Raw genomic sequence first — 25092 nt, 5'->3', positions numbered from 1 at the left:
TATATTTATTTCTTTAAGATGACACCAAGAAGTAAATCTGCCTTCCACAGGAGCAAAGAAGCAGATCTTAGCGCTGAGTCACTGTGGGAGGGAGAGTGTCAGGTGCCATGTCAACCGTTCACCTGCAGATGGCAGCAATGATCCCAAGATGTAATTTCTAGAATTCTGTGATTGAATGCAACCCATTTAAATCAGAAGAAATTTTACAGGGATACCTCTCTGTTTTAATGATGTAATAATCTTCACATTTTCACACAGATTGGCTTGATGTTTATTTGTTTTTCACACTGGCAAAGATGACGCCCCACTCTTCAAAAACATGTGCTACAAGTACATAAAAAGTTGGGGTACCACTGTGGAACCACTTGTAGAAAACTGATTTCTCATTGTTACCCTTTGCATGTATTTGGAGGAGAGACAGAGATGCAAATTGTTTTGAAAATTGGTGCTAAACTGTTTTGAAAGTTTAGGACCAGAGAGGTGCTGAATTATCAAACCCTGCTCTAATCAAGCCCCTCCTCCTGCTCTTCAATTTGTTTTGAATGGGGGTGTCATGTGAATAGTCCAGACCCAATGATCTATGGTTATCTGTACTGGTACCAGAATGAAATGTTGCTGGTGCTATATGAGGTACCCTGGTGTTAGAATCTAGCGTCATAGCGCCACATTTGCACCCCTGAGAGGATTATATGTTTAGGGATACCAACACATTTAGTAAGGAAGCAATTAGCAGATAGTGTGCCTATATACTAGTAAAACAGCCTGAGGCCACACATAAAGCATGTCAACATGAAAAGAAACGTAGCTGTGTTCTTCATGTGCACCCTCAGCACTGACAGAATCGCTCTGTAAGAAGTGCGCTTCACATAGAAACCTAAGAGCATAAGTAAAGGTTCAACAATGCTCGCTCACACCCTAGAGATTCTTCCCAGAACCCAATGCGGCTTGGTAATCCATTCCATACATTAACTACTCTGTAAACAAGAGCCTCCCCTCTGTCCTATATGAGTCTCTACTCACTGTCCAGCCATGTCCTCCGGTCTCTGTTGCCATTCAGGTATTGGCTCGGGTTAACCTTGTCAACACTGAGGCTTTTTAAAGTCTAATCAAGTCTCTGCTAACCCTCCTTGTTCCAGGGTACACGATTCCTTCACCCTCTCTTCATAACTTTTAGCCTTGGAAATAGTCAGGTTGCTCTATGCTTGACTCTCTCCACAGTTGCAATGTGCTGTCTCCCCAGCGCCTTATCCATTATAACCATGCTTGAAGTTTACACTGCTGACAATAAAAACAAGCTTTCCTTTTTAATTGCCTCCCACCCTGCCTGGTTTCTGACAGTGACGACTCTACCACAAGATCCTTCCACTGTCAGACATGCAATTCCATTCGTCTCGATTCATCCTAGTTATTTTTAAGCCGCCTAATCCCTTTGAATTTCCTGATTTATTTATTTGCAAAGCATTTCTTAAAAAACAAAACACAGTGTGAAAAAAACAGCCCCCACACAATGATTAATATTTCTTTTTTTTTTATTTAGGACTTGATTTTCTTTTTATCTTCCAAATCCTTTTGTTTTGTACTATTTACAGTAATAAAAAATAAATTATTTTCAGCAAAGAAATACATTCGACACTTACAGTGCAATAAATAGCCCGTCCTTTTTTTCTGTAAAGTGCGTTGTACTGGCCATCTTGATAAATTCTATAGTGTCCTGATGTTACCAAAAATAAAAGGGATTTTAAAGTTGCGGTATCCCTCTTGAAGGTCTCCATTAACATAATAAAGTATTGAACTATCCTGTGAGGAAAACGTGTAGGTGACAAGTATTGTACAAATTGATGCCAGTGCCTAAATACACCAAATATCCTTATATAGTAAGACACTTTACAACACATCTTAACCTAGGCTTTTAAAAAAAATGTTTTACTTCTCATCATCATACCATCTGCCCAGTCCCTTGTTTGTGTGTTGATTGATAGTGCTGACTTTGCATTGGCACAGAACAAGCAATGGGGAATGCAATGACGCAATACAAAGCCTGCCTATAGGGGGTGCTGTTGAAGCGCAGTTCACATGGCTATTACAGCCTCAAACAGAGCTTTTATTAAACATTTAACATGTAGATGTGAGCTTTAACAGCGCCCCAATTCTCCCCATTGTGTTGTCTATGGCTGTTCTGTCTGTACCAACATTTGAATTAGTAACACTGCACACAGCTGCATTGTTTGATTAAATACAAACCAATGGTCTGTATGATAGGCTGTGTGGTCCAGTGGTTAAAGAAAAGGGCTTGTAACCAGGAGGTCCCCAGTTCAAATCCTACCTGAGTCACTGACTCTGTGTGACCCTGAGCAAATCACTTAACCTCTGTCTTTCGGGTGAGATGTAATTGTTAGTGACTCTGCAGCTGATGCATAGTTCACACACCCTAGTCTCTGTAAGTTGCCTTGGATAAAGGCATCTGCTAAATAAACAAATAATAATAATCAAAAGGGACATTTGTGCAAAATAAACCGATACACCATCCAAAGAAACAAAACAAACAATTGATATTTAAAATTAATTCAAAAATACATTTATAAACAAACCCTTTTTGTAATGTGACTTCACAGGGATAAGAAAACCTGGCAATGTCACACGTACTTTGCAAAAAATTTACGAAAACATTAACAGTAAAAAAAACAACAACTCATGCCATCAAGGTATAAAAATAGATCCCAGCAAAAGTTTCAAAACAGCATTATTAAAAATAAACAAGTTCCAAAAACACAAATGCTTTTATGGGAATCTTAAAACAACACATATTGGTGCTTCTTATGTACATTTTGTTTTTATACAGTACTTTTTGGCACCAGCAATACAGTAGTCAAAGTAACATTTTTGGAAATACAAAAGGCATGTAGACTCCAAATGCCCCTTGCTCATTTATGACATCATCAACCATATTCACTAAACTTTACAGACTGTTTTAAGGAATGTTATATATATATATATATATATATATATATATATATATATATATATATATATATATATATAAATCCGAGGACAAATAATACTTTAAAATGAGAATAAACTTCTCTAAAATAGTTGAAAAGAGGTTCAATTAACTGCAAACGATTTCATTCATCAAAATGAGAACTTTGATTTTTTAGAAAAAAAAACATTCCTCAAAACATTTGTTAAAGTTCCATGTTTCAAAAATATTGAGGGCTCCCAACAGAATATACCCTGTGATTCCATGAAATATTTGACAGGTTTCGCTGTGTGATTGTGCGCTTATGAAATATGCCTGTATTGGATATGTTGGGTCTTTGTGAAGCTCCTGAAGCAGTGTAATAAACTACACCTCCACATATCTGACCAGTTCCATAACCGTACCAAGTCATCTAATAAATCAGATATGGGCAACTGTATAGGCTCGGTGTAACAATTAAAACATTAGTTGGAACAAATACACAAAGTTATCAAATGTACTTCCCTCTACTGTCACTAGATGGCATCATCATTGACAGTAGTTAATGGGAAACGCCAGCTTTAATTTGTGAGTCTATTTATTTAAAAGTCGGTTTTGGTGGTTTAAATAAAGTCTTAAAGGAAGGCTAGCTAAGGTTTTACAATCCATGTTCGTATTAGCAATACTGTGACTGGTCTTTCTTTGTTGTATACTTCAATTTGGAATATGCCGCTGTTTCAACAACGCAGTAGAATTAAAAGTTGCGGCTGCTTCCTTATATCAAAGCACTCCAATGGTCTAGCGGCAATCAGGTCATGTGACCTCAGGAAGTGGTTCGATACGTTGAAGAAACAGTTGCATCTTTTTGTGTTTGTGTGTGTATCTGCAGCGTTGTATTTGCAAGCGTAAAAAACAGGAAAGTGATAATGCTAATAAGAAATTTGATTTAAAAATATTGGCAGAGAAACTTCAAATTAGACATTGAAACAGTGTTTGCATATTGCATTATAAACACTGTGAACACTTTTTTTTGTCACGCTTTATAACCAAGTACAAATACGTATATCTAACAGTAGCCTAGTAATTACTAGTGAATATTATTGCCTAGCTAAATTAATACATTATACCCTCTGAATTTGCATAATGTTTAATTGTGAATAAGTTGATTAACCATTTGAGTGTGCCTAATAATCATTAATTACCTTTCCTGCACTCATGGGTATTTGACATGTGTAATAAAGTCACACCAAGTCTGAACAAGCGGGATTTCTGCAATGAGGCTGGTATAAAAATGACCACTAAGGGGTGCGGTTTTTTTGTTGTTGTTTTTACTGGCATTATTACAGAAATTCAGCTTGCTAAACTGGTGACTTTATTAAACACAATATTAAAAACACATATGACTAAATAAACAGATAAATTCAGCAGATTCTAAGACGAGCAATGATACAAGTAAAGATAGCTGGAGTATTAGACTGCTCCTACTTAACGAGTTTGATGACAAAATACACCATTTAATGCCATACAACGATCTGGACCCAATGCAACATTAAACAAAAGAGGCACCAAAAGATATTCAGACCCTTACCACAGTTAAAGATCTACAGTTCTTTTAAAAAAAGAAATTGAACTATAGGAACACTAACATTAATAAAAAGGCTAACTGTCTGAATAAAGGTGCCTCTGTACAATATACAACTGAAGGATTCTTAAATAATCGTTTTTCAAGTATTTCATATTGCAATTACCCAAATCGAACATTATAATTTCCCATTGCATTAGCACAATGCCAAGTGCCAATTAGTTTGCAGTCTTTTCTCTGCATTCCATTCTCAATTCTGGGGTGACTTCATCACATCTAGAATCATGTATTCTGGTATCTGTAGACATTGCCTCATATACAAACCAGTGTAGGCACATACATCCTCATAAACGGGTAATAATAAGTGCACAGTAAGTGAAAGATTACTCAAACGTATAGGCTAGGATTGAATAATAAAAACAAAAAGTACAGTGAAGAGTGATACACAATCAAGGAAGTTACTGTGCTTACCATTCAAGAGTGTAACAGACAGACAGACAGACGTGTGGGTCAGTTAAACAGTGAAATATTGTAAAGACTACGGGTCACAAAATGTTATTAGCAATCCTCTATTTAATCATGTGTTTATTTGTTATACTCACCCGTTATCTCTTGTGGGTACACTTAATGAATCGGTTGGTCGTAGGTACAGGAAATCGACATGCATGATTTTTACAAGATACAAAATGCTTGCTGTTGCAGCTTCTAATACAATTCTTTGAAAATGTAAAATTGATTTTCAACATCAAAAGCTACAGCCCTCCTCCAATTCTTACTATTAGGTATCCTATGTAGAGAAATATGTAGGCAATTAATGAAAAGAAAACTAATATTTTAATAATGGCTTTTGTATATACCTGCAAAACAGATCCCACATATTGAAAATGCTTTATAGAAAAGTTAGATCTGAAAAAAATTAATTAACTTACCACAAAAGCTCCTCAAGATGGCCCTTGCTTTTTCTTGCAAATGTCTTGTATTAGTTTTATTATTGTAAAGTAGGCTGCTGTAATATTTGAGGGCTCTCGTGGTTAAAAACTGTAATTACAATGAGAATCCTTGGCAGGTTATTATTGAATCAGTGGTTTTGGTCCTTGGTCAGTCATACTTTAATAAAGGGAGATTTAAAGTCTGTTTTGACCAACTTGGCCTTCACGGATTTACTTCAACCAAGTTCCAAATTGTATCTAATCGTATGGTGAGAAAGTCAAAAACAGAGAATAGGCCTGATGTTCTGTGACCTTGACCTTGAGGTCAAAAGTCAAATATTTCCCACAATCCTTGTATATGCCTTAGTCTATCTGGGTGACAAAGACCTCCATAACCTACTTAGTTTGTGAGTTATGGAGTATGAAGGATGGACAGACAGACATAAAGCATTGTTTCAGTATCCTGCAGTCTGCTTGCGGTCTGCAGATAACACATGTCTTAGTAGAGGATACCTGTCTATCATTTAGACTTCACCAACAGAATTGGAAAATCAGCATGATCTCATTTTGCCGAATAATCACTATTTTTGGAAAGGGGATGGAACGGTACAGTAAATAAAGCTGACTGATTAATGTATATGCAGTTCTTTACACATCATGTTAAATTTGATATAAATGAGTATCTTGAACCTTTAATATATAGTATAGTACATATAGCATTGTGGTTAAAATTGACATTGAATGACATACTTCATACAGTACTTGGCACAGAAAGTAGTGATAGAATATAATGATGATCAATTAAACAGAGGCCCCAGTATAGTGAAGCCAGAGCCCAAGCTCTAAATTAAATTCCAGAAAACAAACGTTATCAAAGTAATGCAAGCATTAGCATTGGTCTACCTGTGGGGATTAACCACAGCTGGGGTTGTTTAGAGCATTTGACAGCACTGGGGGATCATACTGAATTGCATCAACCACCTAATTTAGGGGTGGTAACCCTGGGATAACTACTAGGTGGTCAATGCAACCCATAGGGATTCCGATGTTACAGCGAATAGCCCCTCATGTTTACTTCATTAACCCTCCGGGGCAAGAAGCAGACGGAGGTAGTTTATTTAAAGTAATTAAAAACAAGGAAAACTGCACTTGGCATTGAACTTGTTTCCTCTATAAAACGTAAAATGCTTACGGTGTGTTATGCAAGGTGGCTATAAAGTCACTGAGCCACTTCCACTGTAGTGCGCGCACACAGACACACACACACACACACACACACACACACACACACACACACACACTGAGACACACACATACACACACACAGAGGCACACACACACGCACGCACACACACACTGAGACACACACACGCACACATACACACTGAGACACACATGTTTGCATTCCTATGGACTGCTCATTGACTCTCATTATATTTATATTTACTATTTCTAACTCCAATCAGAAAACTCCACAAAGGGTGAAAGTAGACAACAAACTAAACATTTTGGCACTTTAAAAAAAAATGAAGGCATATTTAGTTTTTAAAAAGGTGTTTTACAAAGTGGGGACGTCACTTTGTAAAACACACACACGCACACGCACACACACGCACACGCACACGCACACACACACAAGCGCACACACACACACACATATTGCCGCAGAAGGTCACAGTAGGTCACAGAGGGTCTAAAGAAGTGTCATTGTATTTACTGTTTATGGCCGCAATTCACCTCGAGATACATCAGCAGAAATCAGCATTGCACAGTGACACACGACACTTTTATTTGGTTCGTAACGTTTCCTGTTTTGTTTTTTCGCCACAAAAATAATGCAGTGGCCCAGTGACTTTAAAGCCACCACGTGCTCTTTTTTAAGCGTAAAACGATGTTTGTTTGTTTGTTTTTACGCTAGTAGTGTCGGCCTTTGTATAGGTGCACCATACATGTGTAGTACTCTGCTGTCAGCTTGGATGTGAAGCTGTTAATTAACCCCGAAACAGAACAGCGAGCTTCTGTCAACGTAGTGGGGGCAGCTGAAAGACAGGGGCCGTTTACTGCGTATGAAAACCAAATTGCAATAACGAAAAGGGAGTTTGTTGCTCTGCTCACTTCCGTTGTTATTAGTTTGAACTTCAGATTAAGACAGTACGATAAACAGCGACAGCTAGCCCATTAAGTGCATATGTTTGTTATTATTATTTTTGTGTAACGTATCCAAATACGTTGTTCCCACGGCATATGTCCCAGGGGTACTTGAGAACCATAGTCCTGCTGTAATAAGCCCACTCGAACTATACATCACTGGATGTCCTTGGTCTCAAGGAGAAGTTAGTGGGAATACAGCCACAGCAAGCCACCCAGAGGGACTTCTGAAAGTCTGGGTTTCTGAAGGCATAAATAAAAGGATTAATGACCGAATTACACGTCGCCGGCAGGACCGTAGCATAGGTGTATATCATGGGATAACGGTAGTCTGCGACCAGGGAGTACATCGCCAAAGGAATCCAGCAAAAAGCAAAGGTCGCCAGAATAATGGATAACGTCGACACCCCCTTCGTGGTGGAAGAGGCGTGCGAAGTGGTCATGAACTGGTGTTGGACCGCAATCTGCTGTGCGTGCCTGAAGGCGATTTTGCAGATCTGCAGGTACAGCTGCATCATCATGGCAAATATTAATAAGAAAGACACAGACAAGACCGCCGCGTTGTTTTTGGTGATGGGTTTCAGAACGCTGCAGGAGGACTCGTCATTCAAACAGTTCCAACCCAATGCGGGTAACAGTCCCAGAGTGATGCACAGCGCCCACAACACCACCAGCACCGTGTATGTGAATGCCACTGTCCGCTCCGTGTGGTACGTCAATGCGTTGTATAAAGACAGGTACCGGTCTATAGTGATTGCTAAGAGGTTACACACAGAGGCAGAAAACGCAGCTATTAGCAGCCCAGCGGAGAGTAAAGAAGCAAGTTCAGAACGAAGCAGGTAGATGAAGGTGAAATTCAAAATCAGGCCGAGTCCGGCTAGCAGGTCTGCAAAGGCTAGACTTCCGATTAAGATGAACATGGGCGCCCGCAGAGTGGGTGTGTAGAATAGAATAGCTAGAACGATAGCGTTTTCACAGGCTATGAGGGTCCCAGTCACACACAACACGATTTCCCAAGGGTTCACAGACACCGGCAGGAGATCAGCAGTTGTGACCGTCGTAGAGTTTCTCCCTTCCTGCGAAAACCAGTTTAGTGTATTTAAGGAAGAGGTATTTTGGAGTTGGTTGCTCATAGCTGCGGCAAGGGTATGAAGCATAGCTGAGAGAGAGAGAGGGGAGGAGGGTGTTAGAGAGAGAGAGTGAGAGAGAGGAAGGGGTGACATTCAAAGAAAGAAAAACTGAAAGAAAAGCTGACAATACATAAAAAAACAGGGTTCAGACGTTAAAACGCACACAATTAGCATAATTTCTTTATCCATAGAATATAGTCTATACTGTTTGATAAAACATGCCGGTGTTAACATAAACTCTCTGAAGGACAATATGTCATAACTACCACACAACAACTGAAAGTGATATGTTACTAATAAATATACATATCAGCATCAGATTCAATAAATATACGATTTTGGACATAAAAGTCGCATACCCTAGACTTATTGTATAATTGCAAGGGCGCCGTAAAAGTACACCTTTGTTACATAAGATTTAACCATTGCTCTGCATTTGTAAAAAATAAAATAATAATTAAGGTACACCTGAAGCATAATATGTTTTTTTAACGGTATGCATTCTGCGCAGTCTATGCCTAGCTCTGCTTTTTATAAAAAAAAAAAAAAAACATTTTTCATGCAACCTTTCATTCACAAATCGGCATTCTACAAATGCTATCAATAAAGGACCTACAAAGGTCAAACTACATACAGTTTAAGGAGAATGTTTCTATAGCTTTCTCTGAAGACTAAACACGTCTATTCAATCTTCAGTTTTACAGCGCTAAACAATTTTACACATTACCTTATACAAATAAGTACACAAGTAAGAACTAAAAACAAGATAAAAAAAATGAATTACCAGTTCCCGATACCCCTTTGCCCAAAGCCTGACGATCAAGAGTGTCTTTTTGCAGTCCTATAGTCCTTGGTATTGAGGTTTATTCCTCGGTTAACACTGCTAATAATGTTGGCAGAACGACTGACTTGCGCTTAATATTCTGCCCCATTGGGTCTGCTGATAAATCTCAGCTCTGACGTCAAAAGTGCTCACTATAGTCATGATCAAGTCCCAAGTCTGTGAATCAGAAAGGCTGTGATCAGAATAATAATATCGGCTTCTGTTCACTACAGGAATTTCATTCATAAGGTTTCTCAAGGCATTGTAGCAGACACCCTCCCCCAAGGTCATTCCACACGACTGCCGGCTGCAGAGGTACCGGTTTCCTACAATGGTCATTATCAGTCGTGAATTTACACTCTCGTGTCCTGCTACGGATTTCGTTTGAAGACGGGGGTCAGACAACAAAGTGTCACAATTCGCTACTATTAAAACACACATTAGATATTTAGATAAGCCTATTCGTTATATTATCATTTGTATTTTTTTCTGCAGCGCATTCTATTTTGGTGTTCAATATGCCGCAATATAGATTATGATCTCTAAGCTAATGTGATGGACAGCCTCTGTTTTCTACAGCAAATACAATATCTTTGCTTAATTAATTGTTTAACTTATTGTCAGGTTGTCATTGGTCTTAAAGACTACCGGGTTAGGCTGGACGTGATACAATTAAGAACAATAGTATTATATATCTTACCACTGAAATAGTAGCATTTTAGTACCTGTATTTTCTCATTGACAACATATTAATTTGATGAATATATACTTCAGTGAGACAAGGTATGCGCAGAAATAGTAATATGAAACACCTTTTAGTAAATTGCAATTCTGAATTGGAAGGAATATAACTGGACGGAATATATTGCATAATGTTTTTATAAAGACATATTTACCCGTGTATTCATTTTAAATCAACATTCTCCATTATAAATGATACAAACTATGCATCTAGGTTCTGGCTTTTAAAAAAAAGTGCGAGATGTATAATTAACATTTTTTTTAAATAAAAAACAAAACAGGAAGAGTCTGGCAATATAACCGAGAGGTAACTATTCCTCTTGGGTTTTACAGGAACGTGAAATAGCATTGACCCGCAGACACGCGCGTTCGTGTGGAGAGTTCAGCACTGGACAGCGACATGTTCGGTATTCACTAGGGTTTGTAAAGAACAGTGAATGAACGCAGTGACATTCGTTTTATTTAAATTAAATAAATAAATAAATGATCACGCAATGTTTTCACTGAAAAAAGGATACATTCTTAGAATCCCCCATTACTCCCCATGAATTGATTGCCATCATCAACTGTAGTTCACATGGAAATCTAGCAGATTGGGCATTTCACAAGGAAAATAAGGCGTTACACTGTTTAAGAACCGAGCTTGTGTTGGAAGGCCGTCTGTCGTTTCACGATTTATTATAGCAGTGTGTATTGTTGACCTTACAAGCTAGAGTGATATGTCCACATCGCTTTTCAGCATTGTTAAGGTCGCTGTATCTTTAAGAGGGATAAAACGCGAGTACTAGTGTACATGCACGCTTATGTCTCGTGTCTGTGGATCAGGAACGACGCGAGCAGAATAATGATGGACCTTTTACTACGGCGCTGCTTCTGTTTCATTCATAGCCTTTATCGCAGACGGAAGCCAATGTGTAGTTGTAGGGGCTTCTTTCAGGGTTGCTGTTTATATTACACTCTTAGAGAAAAAGGTTCCTTAATATTATATTGAGAGCCAAACGTTTTAACAGGGTGTTTCTGTACATCCGTATTTGGTTAAGGTTCAAGAAAGCTTCAAAAATACACACACATATTTTATTCTGAATACAGCAACAATGATGGTACTCTGTTGTGTACTGCGCAGCTAATGTGGCACTGTAGCTTTAATGGGAAGACCGACGCGCAATGTGTCGTGATTCTTGTGTTTTCGGTTGATCTTCTTCAGATCGGGTTCGGGTTAAGTCATATAAATAACTCTTATGTCCTTCGTCTTTTTATGATGTTTACAGTCGTTCTGTTTACAAGGGTCTGAGTTCTGTTGTTCCAGTATTGATTTGTAATCGTTTTCTCTGCAATAGAATCCACCTGACAATATCTGAGCCGGTAGAATCTTAATTACCAGCTCCTTCTGAGGACTTCCTGACTCCAAAGAAATCACATCATCTTAGACCAGCTATTAATAAAAATGGCGGTTCACTTTAATACTAACACTACTGAATGCGTAAAGAGGCGGTAACCAATGCTTTAAAAATCCATTGACATAAGAGTCTCACAATTCCATGATTCCACTTTTGATCAGTTTTAATTCTTAACTTTATGTTATCACATGTCTGACGGTATAGGGCATGTATGATAGTATAGGGCCCCATGTGAGAATTACACTTGTGTCCTACGATACACATAGGAAACTATGTCTTCGTTGACATCCAAAAATAAAAACAAAGTCTCATCTTTTTGGCATGCTATTTTTGAGTGCTTTTCGGCTAATTTTGTTTAATGTAGTTTTCTAAGGGATAGAAATTTTTCTTCAAAATGCAAATGACCTAATTAATATTACATGTTTCTGTCAGTGTTCCAATTTGGCCTTGCCTCACTACTAATATCGTGCAGTTATTTTAAACAGGATTTACAATACGTTTTTAGGTTGTGTTGAAGAACCGCAAATGCCGTCTGCCTCATTTGGCCAACCCAAAAAATAATATAAATAAATAAAATAAAATAAGATTTAAAAAGTGAGGGAAACAAAACAAAAACCTAGACATAGCTTTATACAAATACTGCACAAATACCACCATTCCATAAGAGAGTGCTTTACTATCCATGCATTATTTGCTACTCAAATATGATCTCCAAACATGAACTTAACAAAAGTACAGAGGATGAAAAAAAATCTTTCTATGTTTCGCAAAGGACTTCATTATTTATTAAACGTTCAACAAATGGTATCACATTTCAAAACAAAAGTGGTCTCTTAACACTTCCTATGTTTATTTCTTTTGGTCAAAGACACCTTGGAGGGTTACTTTCACAGATCTCGAATTGCTTATAGTTATAGTAGAAAGCTCTCTGAGGTTGAATCACAAACAGGATCTTATTGCTGAAGTCTCCTTAGCATATGGTCTGGCTTTAGAACTTGCTGCCATGCAAATCTTTTTTTTTTTTACTCAGTTTGGTTGCTTGTTATAGTGAAAAGGCGTTTTACCCACCCTTTTTAGCCATACCATGTTTTGGCCACGCACCTCCTATAGTGTGAGGAATGTGAATGTTGTGTGTGTGCTATGTCACATTCTCACCACAATGGAGAGAGAATTTGTAGTTTCTAAACGGCATGGAAATCAAGCCAATGTGGAGTCAGATGGAGTCCTTCAGTACTTCTATCATCTCGTTTCGCAGACCTAGCACTAAGCTTGGACTACCTTATGTAAGGTAGAATTAATGGCGCGCACATTAAAAATTTGATGTAATTTATGAAAAAAGACCTTAAAATGAGCAAAATTGCAAAACTGGGCTTAGATAGGATTTTATATAATTGGTGGGGAAAAAAGACTAAGATCATTTCTACAAATATACCATATGGCAGTTCCATTAAATCTGAAACAACTTCCATAGTAAATAATACATTTTTGTCCATCACTTGTAGGCAAAATTCTGATCTTCCAGACCATTATCCTTTAGTCTTGAACAAACAGAGAGAACCCCATCCAAATCCCAATGGATACATATACTGGTTATATAATAAAGATCTGAATCGTACTGAAAACAAAACAGGGTCTGGGGGAATGTTAAGCTAATAAGAGGTGTGGTACAGTAACGGGTTTAAAGCCGCATGTCAGCTTCTAAGGATGTAGAGGCTACCATGTACTAGATCTGCACTAAATTAAGAGTCATATTCACAAACCATTACCACCATGCCAAGTTAACACTGTCAAGAAAACAAAACGTTGCTGTTAAAAAGCTTCAAATAAGTAGCTCATTTAGGAGCTCTTTCATGCACATAACATGGTGGTAAATGCTTTACGAATATGACCCTATTCCACAGCATCTGGGTAGAGCATGATCAGCGTGGGAGAACAGCATTGCAGATTCCACAGATCTGATGCTGATCACAGGATAATGAACTCGAGACCATCCACAAGGTTTACAATCATGTAATTCCATAGTCATGATTTTATTCATAATTAATAGCATTCCATCTGTTTTACATACAGTAGAAATTCACTGTGATCTGCAATTCAGTAAATAATGTACAGCCTCCTATATGCCTTCATCCACGCATTATTTGAATGTATTGCTTCATACAGTTTTAAAGAGATTGTTCTCTACTGGGTTAAGGCAATCAATAGAATACAAATCAAGTAAGCTTTTTGATTAATGCCATTATGTGCTGATAAAAACAATTCTATTTCCTTAGGATTGTTTTACACTAATTGCCACTATCATACCCTGTATATGAAGTGAACAGAAATGTGTGTGAATAATACAAGGGATGGACAGAAAATGGCCTGTCATGACACTGTCAGCGGGGTGTAGGTCCACCATGGGCAACCAGCATGGCACGGATTTGAGTGCACAATTGTGTTGGAGGGATACGTGACCGTGACCATTCCAGAATGATTACTACACTTAATTCCTTTAGGGAAGATGGGGAGGACATTAACAGCATTCTTTGTTCTCCAGAATGACTTTTGAGACCTGTGTCATCATGAAGCATCAATAGTTTGTGCAGTCTTTAATACAGACGCACCTGCCAACTGCACTCCTCAGTCAGTGCTTTTCCATAGTGATGGGAAGTGTCATGCAGCAGCATTTATGTAATACACACTACTTTTCATTTGGAAAACAAATTATACACTCTTGTGTGCCCATTTACAAAGCAAGTGGGTGCTACAGACAAGGCTGCATACTGCAATTGAACCATACCTTTAATCTTCAAACATAGATTGGGAGAGGTTTTCATCAGAGTGTGCTTCTGTGATTACTCTTACAAGTGTATTCAGGTACCAGCTTTCAATGGACTAATGCACTCGCTTACATAAGCAAGGCAGTGCATTGGAATGACCCCTGCTATGTTCTTGTATTAACCTAAATAATAACACAGTAAGGTTATTCAGAGGGTAGGCACATACTAGGAAACCCATGCATCATTACAGTAATGTATTTCCTTGTAATACCTAGGGGAGGGATGAGGGTGGGGTTTCAACCGAGGCACTGCTGTCATTTATGGTAGCCAAATGAGGCAGGTTGCAAAACTGGACTTCAACAATACATCTGAACAGTATGTACTGTATAAAACAAAACTTAGATCAATAATATAAATAAAAATGGGTAAACTGTTCCACAAATAAATTGGCTAAACTGATGACTTTATAAATAATTAATGCAGTTTCTAGTACAGTGCATTTATTCATTGGTCAATCTACAAGCCAATTATTGGCAAGTTCCCATCAACCTATTAGGTATATAAACCTATTTCGCAAACTCAGTACTGCTGTGCTTGTGAATTAGCACCTGCTCCCCAGCTCCTGATTTTGTATTATAATAAAGGTGGTTATTTAACCATAGATTGTCCTGACTGGAATACTATTTACCTTCGTTTTATTAGGGCCTGTATCTAATATCACGTTCACCCTAATCACAGCCTTGATACAACAACTTAAATGCCACAAGGTGTCGAGGGAGTTAATCCGTTCAGTCATAAACATTTCACACAAATGGTGCAGAAAGATAAACAGAGGAACATGATTGACCTTCAAGTTCATCCCAGACATGCTCAAGTGGATCCAGATCAGGGGATTGTGGGGTCCATGGAAGATGCATGAGGCTTGCTCCTCAAATCATTTCAGCACAATTCTGGCATTATACGTACATGCAAAGCTTCATGGAATTCATGTTACTGGCTCCCAAGATATAGCCTTCTTTAGAACAGCCAATCAGAAACCCATAGGAAACCATAGCCATGTGTAAGTACAATTGGATTACCCGTTGTCTGGATACATTTAGAAATGAAAGTACAAGTAACTCCATTACTGTATACCTCTGTTTCAAGGGATATGCATCCCATGGTTGGATGGGTGGGGTGGTGAGTTAATAATACATTTGCTCAATAGTGTCTGCTAGTTCTTCAATGCAGGAGTATAATCAACTGCATTTGCACACAGAATGTTCACACTGTCAAAGTGCTTCTCTTCATCTTTCCCTTGCATCTTTCGAGCCATCTGGCATCAAAGCAACCTGTCCAATAAGCACACGCCTATTCTACATATGCCACGGATTAAAAAAAAAAAAAAAAAAAACGCCTGATGCCAAGGGAGTGAGCCTTTTACTCTTAACAAGGATGTGAAAATTGAAGCATGCATTCCATTTTCAGTGCACAAAAAACTTTGAATCAACCTTTCTATTTTTACCTCCCGAAGCCCCATGGAGCAGCCAAGTGTATGAATCAGAGAGTACATGACTGGAATAACAATGTGATCAGTGCTGTTCATTGATAACATTCTCCAAGCTGCAGCTGGGTTCTGGGGGGACTGTACTGATCTGCAGCAACTCAGTGTAGTTCCTTCATGACTCAATCCTACTACAGCAGTGGTTTTCATCCTTAAAACTGTACCCCTTCTGTCTGGAGGTTGCAGCTCAAGCACCCATTTACAATTTGCACTCTACAGAATGGTTGCAATAAAAGGCAGAATAATTTGATTAACAAATATATATATCATTTATGTCACAACATTGTGGGACTGACAAACTACTGGTTTAAGACAGAATACCAAACAGTAGTTCTTCAAAAGTCTTTAGATGCACAGAATCAAAAGACAGTATTTGGGAATCTCTTTGGAAACACACATGTTTGCTATAAATATTCCAAAATACAATTTACTTACCACTTACCATCTCAGCATAATATCTGCTGTATTATTGAATTGTGGTTTGTCACACTTGAGAATTATTGTATTTCTTGTTCTTATTGTATGACTTATATTGTAACACTTGAATGTATTTGTATTTGCTTGTGATTGTAAGTCGCCCTGGATAAGGGCGTCTGCTAAGAAATAAATAATAATAATAATAATAATAATAATAATCGTATCCCATTTAAAATGTTTACAACATCAAAAACATTAACTTCAATATAAAATTATAATAACTAACGACGATAAACTATTTATTAAAGCCGACATGAAAATGATCCAAAGTGCTTTCTTCCTTCTTTTTCTTTTGCAAGTATGAAATGTATCTATTTTTGACTCGAGAAACGATGCACAGGATACTCTGGATTAATGAAAACAAATTCAACCAGCCACCATTGCTGTTACTAACAATAATGAGTTATTTACATTACAATATTTCCAATATTGAGTTATTTACATTTTTCTCTAAATCTACTTGGCTTTCAACTTGTGCTAAAGATCCAGCACTGACCAGCCTTCCTCATTCCATTTAAAGCATGTGGCAATGTGACCTTTCAACTCTCTCGGCCTGTATAAATGAGTAGCTTGGACTTCTAAGACTAGATGTTTTTATAACGAATTTTGATATTTAATATGCCATTGAGAAAGGTCATTCATATTAATCATTAAAAAAAAAAAAATCCCTACCTTTATTAATATACATCTTCGCTGTGAAATATTTCCCTTTGAACGAATTTAGAGATATTCACTGTGGCAGAGTTCTGGAAATGTTAGTAAATCTAAGATACATAGAATTTACTTTACCTTTGCTGTATTCTAGTATTTCTGTATTGCAGATATATACTTTTAAACACAATCCAGATTGATATTTATAGAAATCAGCTGGGGAATACCTTTCTCAATTTTTACTCAGGAATGTTTGCCAGGAGCAATTTCATAAACATCAGAATGTATCCAGTGCATGCTCCCTCCTTAACACTGCTGGTGCTCCGATAGAAATGAGTACAACAAATAAACAAGACCAAGACAGTTATTTTAAATCCACTGATAAAAACCACCCAAACTAAACTGCCATTTCAAACCTACCAAACTGCCCAACCAGACACCACCATGTGCTCATCAGTTGAGGGAAAACAGAAAAAAAGGTGTAACCATAAAGTTTGGAAGGAAACATGCAACAAGTGAAATAATATTTATGCTTTATCAATATAAAAGGAAACAATCAAAGTGCTACCTGCACAGGTATTTATGTATCTACTATACAGCACTATTATTATTTTATTTCTTAGCCGATGGCCTTATCCAGGGCGACTTACAATTGTTATAAGATATCACATTATTTTTACATACTATTACCCATTTATACAGTTGGGTTTTTACTGGAGCAATCTAGGTAAAGTACCTTGCTCAAGGGTACAGCAGCAATGTCCCCCACCTGGGATTGAACCCACAACCCTCTGGTCAAGAGTCCAGAGCCCTAACCACTACTCCACACTGCTGCGCTATGGAGCTGTAGCGACAGTGACAGCAGCAAGTTCTGAACTAGTGCTCTTGTTCATGCAGATTTACAGCATGGTGTTTGCGATTATCTGGCCTCATCACGAATATTATTATTATTATTATTTATTTCTTAGCAGACGCCCTTATCCAGGGCGACTTACAGTTGTAAACAAATACATTTCAAGAATCACAGTACAAGAATATAAATGACATCCTTGATCTCAAGGGTTTTTAAGTATTTTGGGGCTTTTAAAGATCAGTTATAGTGTAAAACATATCAGGTTACAATCCCAAAATAAGACATGTGGAATGTGTAGTCGTTATAGCTGTTATTATTATTTATTTCTTAGCTGTTGGCATGTTCTGACTGCTGTACTGCAGGTCTCAGCATGTATTGCCCTTGAGCTCTTACGTTGCACACAGAATGACGCTGCAGTGCGGTACAAACCGCTGCGTAGAGGGATGGAAAGTCAGTGGCCAAAACATTTGTGGATGTTAAACAGTGACCTTGTTCATCTAATGCTAAGTTTCCATCTGCCACTGGGACTGACTTGAAAGGGATTATTTCCATCAGCAGCAGATCGAGGTCAAATCAATTTCAATTGGAGCAGCCCCAGTTAGGATTGCGTGCTGGCAGAACCCCATCTCTCTAACTGGCCAATGCACTGGATAATCTCTGACTGCAGAAAAAAATATGTTGCCTGAACAGAAAGGCTGTGAAGATACCGTCAGGGAAATATTGGAGGCTGGTGAAATAATAAATAAATAGCAATCATACAAAAAAAATATAACTGACTTTTGTGTAAAGTCTGGTTGCAGATTGGATTGTAGACTTTATTTGTTTAGTTACCTTTGAATTTAAGGGATGTGTAGTATAGATTTTTCATGAACTGTGCTGTAGGTTTGGAATATTGCAACTTTGAGGTTTGCTCGGTTGTCTCTTGACTCCTCCCACGTCTTGACAAGCTCAGGGTTTATCAGGATCCTGACCAAGGTGTGATACTATGTTCATGCCCAGCGGTTACCTGGGTACAATAAGGATGGTGAGTACACACCAAAGTTGTACCTCACATTTCCACATTACCACCACGCAGAGTGCATATCTCCATGGAGAAATGTGGAAAAACATGTGACACTTATTACCAACCAAAACGTTCTTGTCTGATTTTTCACAGTAGGATGGTAGCGGTAAACCTCTAGCATTCCGAATGGACTTCTTGTTCCTGAGTTTGGCGACTCATATATAAAGAATCCTTCTTTAGCATCAAAGAGAGAGCGGGACTTTACAGAGTTAGACTTTTCCTGAGTGTGCTTCCATAATCTCAAGCAAAGGCTTACTGTACATCTGAACTAAAGAGGTCTTTTTTTTCTTAAATTTCAAAGGAGCAATTACAGCTCTTCAGAAATGTGAGCAGCTATTTTGAAATATCCGATTCTGTATCACGACTCTTAAAGAGCAAGTATTTCAAATGCCCTTTGAGTTTTTTTTTGTTGTTGTCTCCATTACCTTTTTTAATGATCATCAGGAGTAGTGTGACATAGGAAAGTGCTATGAACTGTGTTGAATAGCCCAGCTCTTTTTCCAAGTTACCAGGACTAATTTCACTTGCAATCTTACAGCAATGCCATATCCATGGTTGTCCAACAGTATTGATATGTAGAACAAATTCCTTATAAAAGTTTACCACACTAAATTTGCAAAGTAATTTTCGCCATGGTTATGCTATGCAATTAATGTAGTTCATCTTTGCCATGTTTTTAATATGCTTTACCATACCTCACTGGGCTTTTACAGGGCTTATCTATGCTTTACCATGCTTTCACTATGCTTTATTAGACTGTTATGCTTTTACTAAGGTAAACCCTTAAAGGAGATATCTCAGCACAGTAGCTCCAGCACAGAATATCATACAAGCATACAACTAACTCTCTGTTAAAATGCTGTTGTTTTTGAACCCTCCCCACAGTAATGGATCAGAACCCTAGCACTGGCAAGCCAGCAGGAAGGACTGGTACAGATACATCACAATGCAACTAGCTGTCACAACAAGAAATACCCTGCCTACCTAAATATTGCACAAGCATCATGTTATGAAAACTTGATTTCGAATTAAATGAATTAGGTTCTGTTTTTTCTTTGCTGTTCTCACACCTTATCATTCTGAGTGGAGTAAGGAGCTTCACGTTGTGTTTTCTGTTTTCTTTTTTTTATTTCATGTTTTCATTCATCTGTGTCGAGGTGTTTTCATTATGCGTTCAGGAGCTGCTCTTCAGTTCCAGTTTGCTGCTGTAGACACATGCAATGTAGGCTAGACCACCCAAAGTCTTTATCAGTAAGAGCAGTAGCATCTAGTGCAGTGCCATCTAGCGCACAGCAGTGTATTGCTAGACACATGGCAGGCAATAAGAACTGAAGAACAGCTCCTGAGCTCAGATCAATGCACTGTAACACACACAGATCTTGTGTTCTTTTTTAAACACACTGTATTTGAGTAATTGTATTAGCATCATAAACAAATGAATCTGGAATTAACATGAACAAAGGAACAGCAACAAAGGCACTGATTTTTAAAGGCTTTTACTCCAAAAAAGTGAATTATTCATGTGGATGCTTTGAACATCCGGCTCCCTGTCTCTTGATTACTTGATTATCTGCATAGTTTAGGAAGTACCATTATCAGTAAATTATCAGTACATCAGGGATATGCAGCTTTTATATAAAACAAAATGCTCATCAGGGTATGAATCATTCATGTGAGGCCTTGCCCTTTTACACAAGTGTGTGCTGTGTATGCAGGTCTCTATACGTTTGAAATTTAGCTGATGCAGAGGGCGACGTACTGTAGTTGTTCTCTCCTTTCTAAAGTATATGCAAAAATTATTAAGCAGCTCATTTTCAGCTTCATCATTCCTATTCTCTGTTCTAGTTTCTGCAGACTCTTACTTAAGCAATACTGCCATTAAGGGATGTAGCTTGTATTACACAATTAGGGCAGTAAGGAGACTTTTTTTTTTTACAAAAAAGACACAGTAATGCACTTTATTCACAAATAACTTGAGGAATTTTTGGAAATTTTTGGAAAGCATCTGTATTTGGAGCCCTCATTTCTTAATATCCCCCTTCCTCGAGAACATTTTGGACAATGATTCATCTGACTTAAATGATTAAAATTACATTTTGAATCATTAAAAGAAAAAGAAACACAACAACATTGGTTCGTTTAAAATTCGATATAATTTGCACCTTGATTTAAAAGCCCATCAATGAATGGAGTGTACATACAATGGGATGTTGATAATGACAAAGCAGTTTTTTACATCACCCAGTGATCTCACATATATGTTTTGTGGGTAGTTTTATTTTATTTTGTGAATTTATAATTAGAGCTATTAGTATGAGGAAAAGGTTGATGACATGACATGTATCAACAGTTTATACAGAACAGTGCAGAGGAAGAATAGATAGATGCAAAAATCTGTGACATTCAGATGAATAAACTATAACCTATATGTTCTCATTTTAAAAAGAATAGTGTTGTGAACAGACACTGAATACAACTGGATTTGTGTAATTTTTATAACGCCCACTTTCTCCACACACACCCTCCCTCTCCCTACACACACTGTAGTGTGATTCACAGACTGAGTAATGGTGTCAGACACACATGAATCATCCCTGCAGTAGAACAATCACACTTTCCCTTTCTTCTTATCCAGCTTGACATATTTATTTGGTCTTGATTGACATATTTCGACATGATAGGAGAAGTCATTATAAGGAGATCCGACAACCAACAAATGAACCCTCAATGAGTCCAACTGACCTCTGTGCTAGACAGCTTCTGAGAGCCTCAATGGAAAGGTATGGCTGCCTCCTTCACACAATAGATAGGTAGCGGCTGAGGGGCCAATAGGCTGCAAACGAGACGCAGACAGAAAAGAGTTAAATTATTTAGCTAAATAAGAGAGATCATTACACTCTGGGCAGACTCATTGCAGATGGAATTTAATTAGAAGATAGAAAGCCACTCTCAGCAAATCAAAATGCCAGATATCAGAACATTCTAGTACATCCCATTTTGCCACAAGTGTCGTCCCATGCAACACAGACTGCCATTAATTATGTATTGTCTTTTTTTATTTATTTTTATTTTATTAAAACATGATTTTTTTTTATAAATTAATACGTACAGTTGACTCTTATAATTGTGTTCCCGCTTCACGGTAATCTTGCCACCCAAAGTGCTCCTGAGAAGACACTCCTGTAGCGTAAGAGACAGGGTCATGTTAACTTACAGTCTAAAGTACTGCATATTCAGATGCAGACATTTATGAAACGTTTCCATCTGCCTCTGGGACTGACTTGCAAGTGAATTGACATTAGACTGGTTCATTTCTATCAGCAGCAGATCAAATCAATTTCATATTTTTAAAATGGGTTTATAACCTTCTTAACTATCTTAAAAAGCATTTCATTACAACAGAGATTTTAGAAAATGTTTTTATAATTATGTTATGCTAGATGACAAACGTCCTTGTCTTTATCTGAAATAATAATCCAAACTATCAAATATGATGGTATAAATTTACTCATAAAAAAATATGTTTTGCCAAAAACATTAAATTAACTCAATAACGTACATTTACTTTGTGTAATGAAGCAGTGAGTACAGTACATTTACTAAAAAAAACAAAATCAACATTAGCAAACCAATATTACTAATATTAGTGTAAAGAATCTTCCAGAGTGCTTTACAAACCTGGGGTAGAAGACTGCTACATTACATTTATTGGAACTGAGAACATCTCAACTTACTTGTGGACGTGCTGGAGGTATTTGTTTCATTGCAATTGAAACTATTCTACAGACTATCATTAGTGCTGTCCTCCGTATCTACCACAGCATCTTCACCAGTTAGTACGCTACTGTTAATGTGCTGCTACAGTAGATGACCTCTTACTGCTGCAGGTAATAGCATGCCAGTCTGAATTAATGACAGAATGACAAAAAGGCCTCAGAGAGGAAACTATCTTTGCAGAATAGTAATATGCTGGTGGTTACGCTACAATTGAAATCCAAACAAAAGTATGTAGGCTACAAAAAGTAGTAAAATAATTATTTGTAGTAAAACTAACTACAGCTATGGCCAAAAGATTTGCATCACCCTATATAATTAACTGATTTTGCTTCAGAAAGTCAAATGAAACCTGCTGAATAATGTTATGTTAACATATTGAATTACACACCGCTTTGTAGTTTTCCATCTACTTAACGAAAAACTGACAACAATTGAAAAATGTGACATTTTGAAATCTAACATGAAATACTGTACTGCTATATGGCTTCCGGTACACTTTCTCGATATCATTTTGTAGTTTAAAAAAACATTGTTTTACTTGAGATGGTTCTTGACAAGGTACCTAGCTCAGGTTTTATACAGGCAGGTAATTTGACCTTTTCCTAATATCTTGAATAGCAAGTGTCACCACATCCATTACCGGTGGTACTGCCCCTCTCTTAGCAGCTAAATGCAATAAACTGGCAATGGAATGGAAAGACAAAGGCTGGATGCGTACTGCAAACCAAAGCAAAGACAAGTGCCTTACCTTTCACCTGAAGAGCAAGCTCAGCAGCTGAGAGGTAAGTATGTGTGTTATGCTGATGTCAGTATTATTAACTCAACAGCTGCCAGGGGGAGATCCATTATACAAAGTAGGGCATATTTTTACACTTGGATCCCTAAACAAACTGGAAGTTGGACAGTGCCTGTTTTCTAATGAAAACGTCTACGGGAGGCTGGGAGTGTGTGGTTAAAGTGTGATACAGATTGGTTCAATTGTAGTATAAAATTGAACTCGATTTGGGACACTGCAGCTTTAAAAGCAGTTTATCATCAAGTTTGTATTCTTGATTTGATTGGTCAGAGTATTCCCACTATGTAAATGGAGCAGCCGCATTGATTTTGAAAAGCACTCATATGCAGTCAGTAGAACATTTGCTTTGCACAGATAATCTATATCTTATTTCCTCCCCCAGTCTCTTCACAAAGCACACAATCAGGTGTTATCCACACTCGGGCCTTGAGTGTAGACTATTAGCAGGATAAGACTGGACTAAAAATAGCATCATAATAACCAACCATTTGAAACCATTCAATTCCTTATGAAAACAACATGAGGAAGATTTGAATGATCTGTGGGTGATTAGAATAGAATGTTCATTCCCAGAGGTTCCAAAGTTCCCAGTTTAATCATATATATTATTAGTGAACCCACATACAGAGGATCCTCGTAATCGCTTAATAATCCCACCTGAAAGGTTCAAAGTATTTTAATAGAATCAAGAGTTTCTCGGATTATAGCCCATACAATAGGAAACGTCTACGGGAGGCAGGGAGTGTGTGGTTAAAGTCTGATACAGATTGGTGCAAATTCAAAACAGTTATCATGTTCAGCATGTAGAACATTTCAACCAGAGCTGTCAGCAAGAAATCAAAGAAAATGAAGCAAACTGATTGTGAACGAGGGAAGCCATGGGCAACAGCAGACAGATTTTAGGACTGATTAGGTACCTGCCAGTAATTATTACATGTATGATGGCTCTCAAGCAGAGAGATAATGCATTTAGCAGACAGTGAGAAAAGCCATGTTGGGATAGTGCTATTTTAGAAAGCCTGTGTGGAAGAGAGATGACACTATTCTAAAAAGTAAACAAGTATATCAGAATATATCAACAATAATAGTAAAGAAGAAACAATGGCAGTGTGATGTTTAATTACAATCTGAAAAGCCATTCTCAAGACATATGCAAAAATGTAAGTGGACGGATGTATGGGCAGTTCATGTCAATTGGATAAGTTCAGGAGTGTTTTTCCAGACAAATGGAAGAATGTGAAGTGTGACATTCATGATGTACTCCCAGACAGACTTACGGATATACAGCCATCTCCACTATACTTCCTTCACAGAGGACTTCATCCCCGGCAGGGGATCATTAAACAAAATGATACTGTAGCCACCTCATCTGTCCAGTCTTGATTAGGTAGCACTGTTCTACAAGGCTATTAACAATATGTATACTCTGCATTCTCTTTGGTCTAGTGGGCATAGTTGTGAGCC

The 25092-nt window shown here is 37.7% G+C and overlaps 1 protein-coding gene across 1 annotated transcript; it reads right to left on the bottom strand.

The window, feature by feature from the left end:
- Nucleotides 1–3048: 3048 nt before the first annotated feature.
- On the bottom strand, nt 3049–9818 carry LOC117411762 (G-protein coupled receptor 12-like). Its single transcript, XM_034019503.3, has 2 exons — nt 9530–9818; nt 3049–8774 (listed from the first exon to the last, which is right to left on the bottom strand). The coding sequence occupies exon 2, from the start codon at nt 8770–8772 to the stop codon at nt 7765–7767; it is 1008 nt and encodes a 335-aa protein (XP_033875394.2). The 5' UTR covers nt 8773–8774; nt 9530–9818; the 3' UTR covers nt 3049–7764.
- Nucleotides 9819–25092: the final 15274 nt, after the last annotated feature.

This window comes from Acipenser ruthenus, chromosome 16 (assembly GCF_902713425.1).
Source record: "Acipenser ruthenus chromosome 16, fAciRut3.2 maternal haplotype, whole genome shotgun sequence".
Classification (NCBI taxonomy): Eukaryota; Metazoa; Chordata; class Actinopteri; order Acipenseriformes; family Acipenseridae; genus Acipenser; species Acipenser ruthenus.
This window is presented reverse-complemented; position numbering and strand designations above follow the sequence as displayed.

Coding starts and splice junctions, on each gene's coding strand:
- LOC117411762 (XM_034019503.3), bottom strand. CDS start 8,772: ATGCTTCATACCCTTGCCGCAGCTATGAGCAACCAACTCCAAAATACC.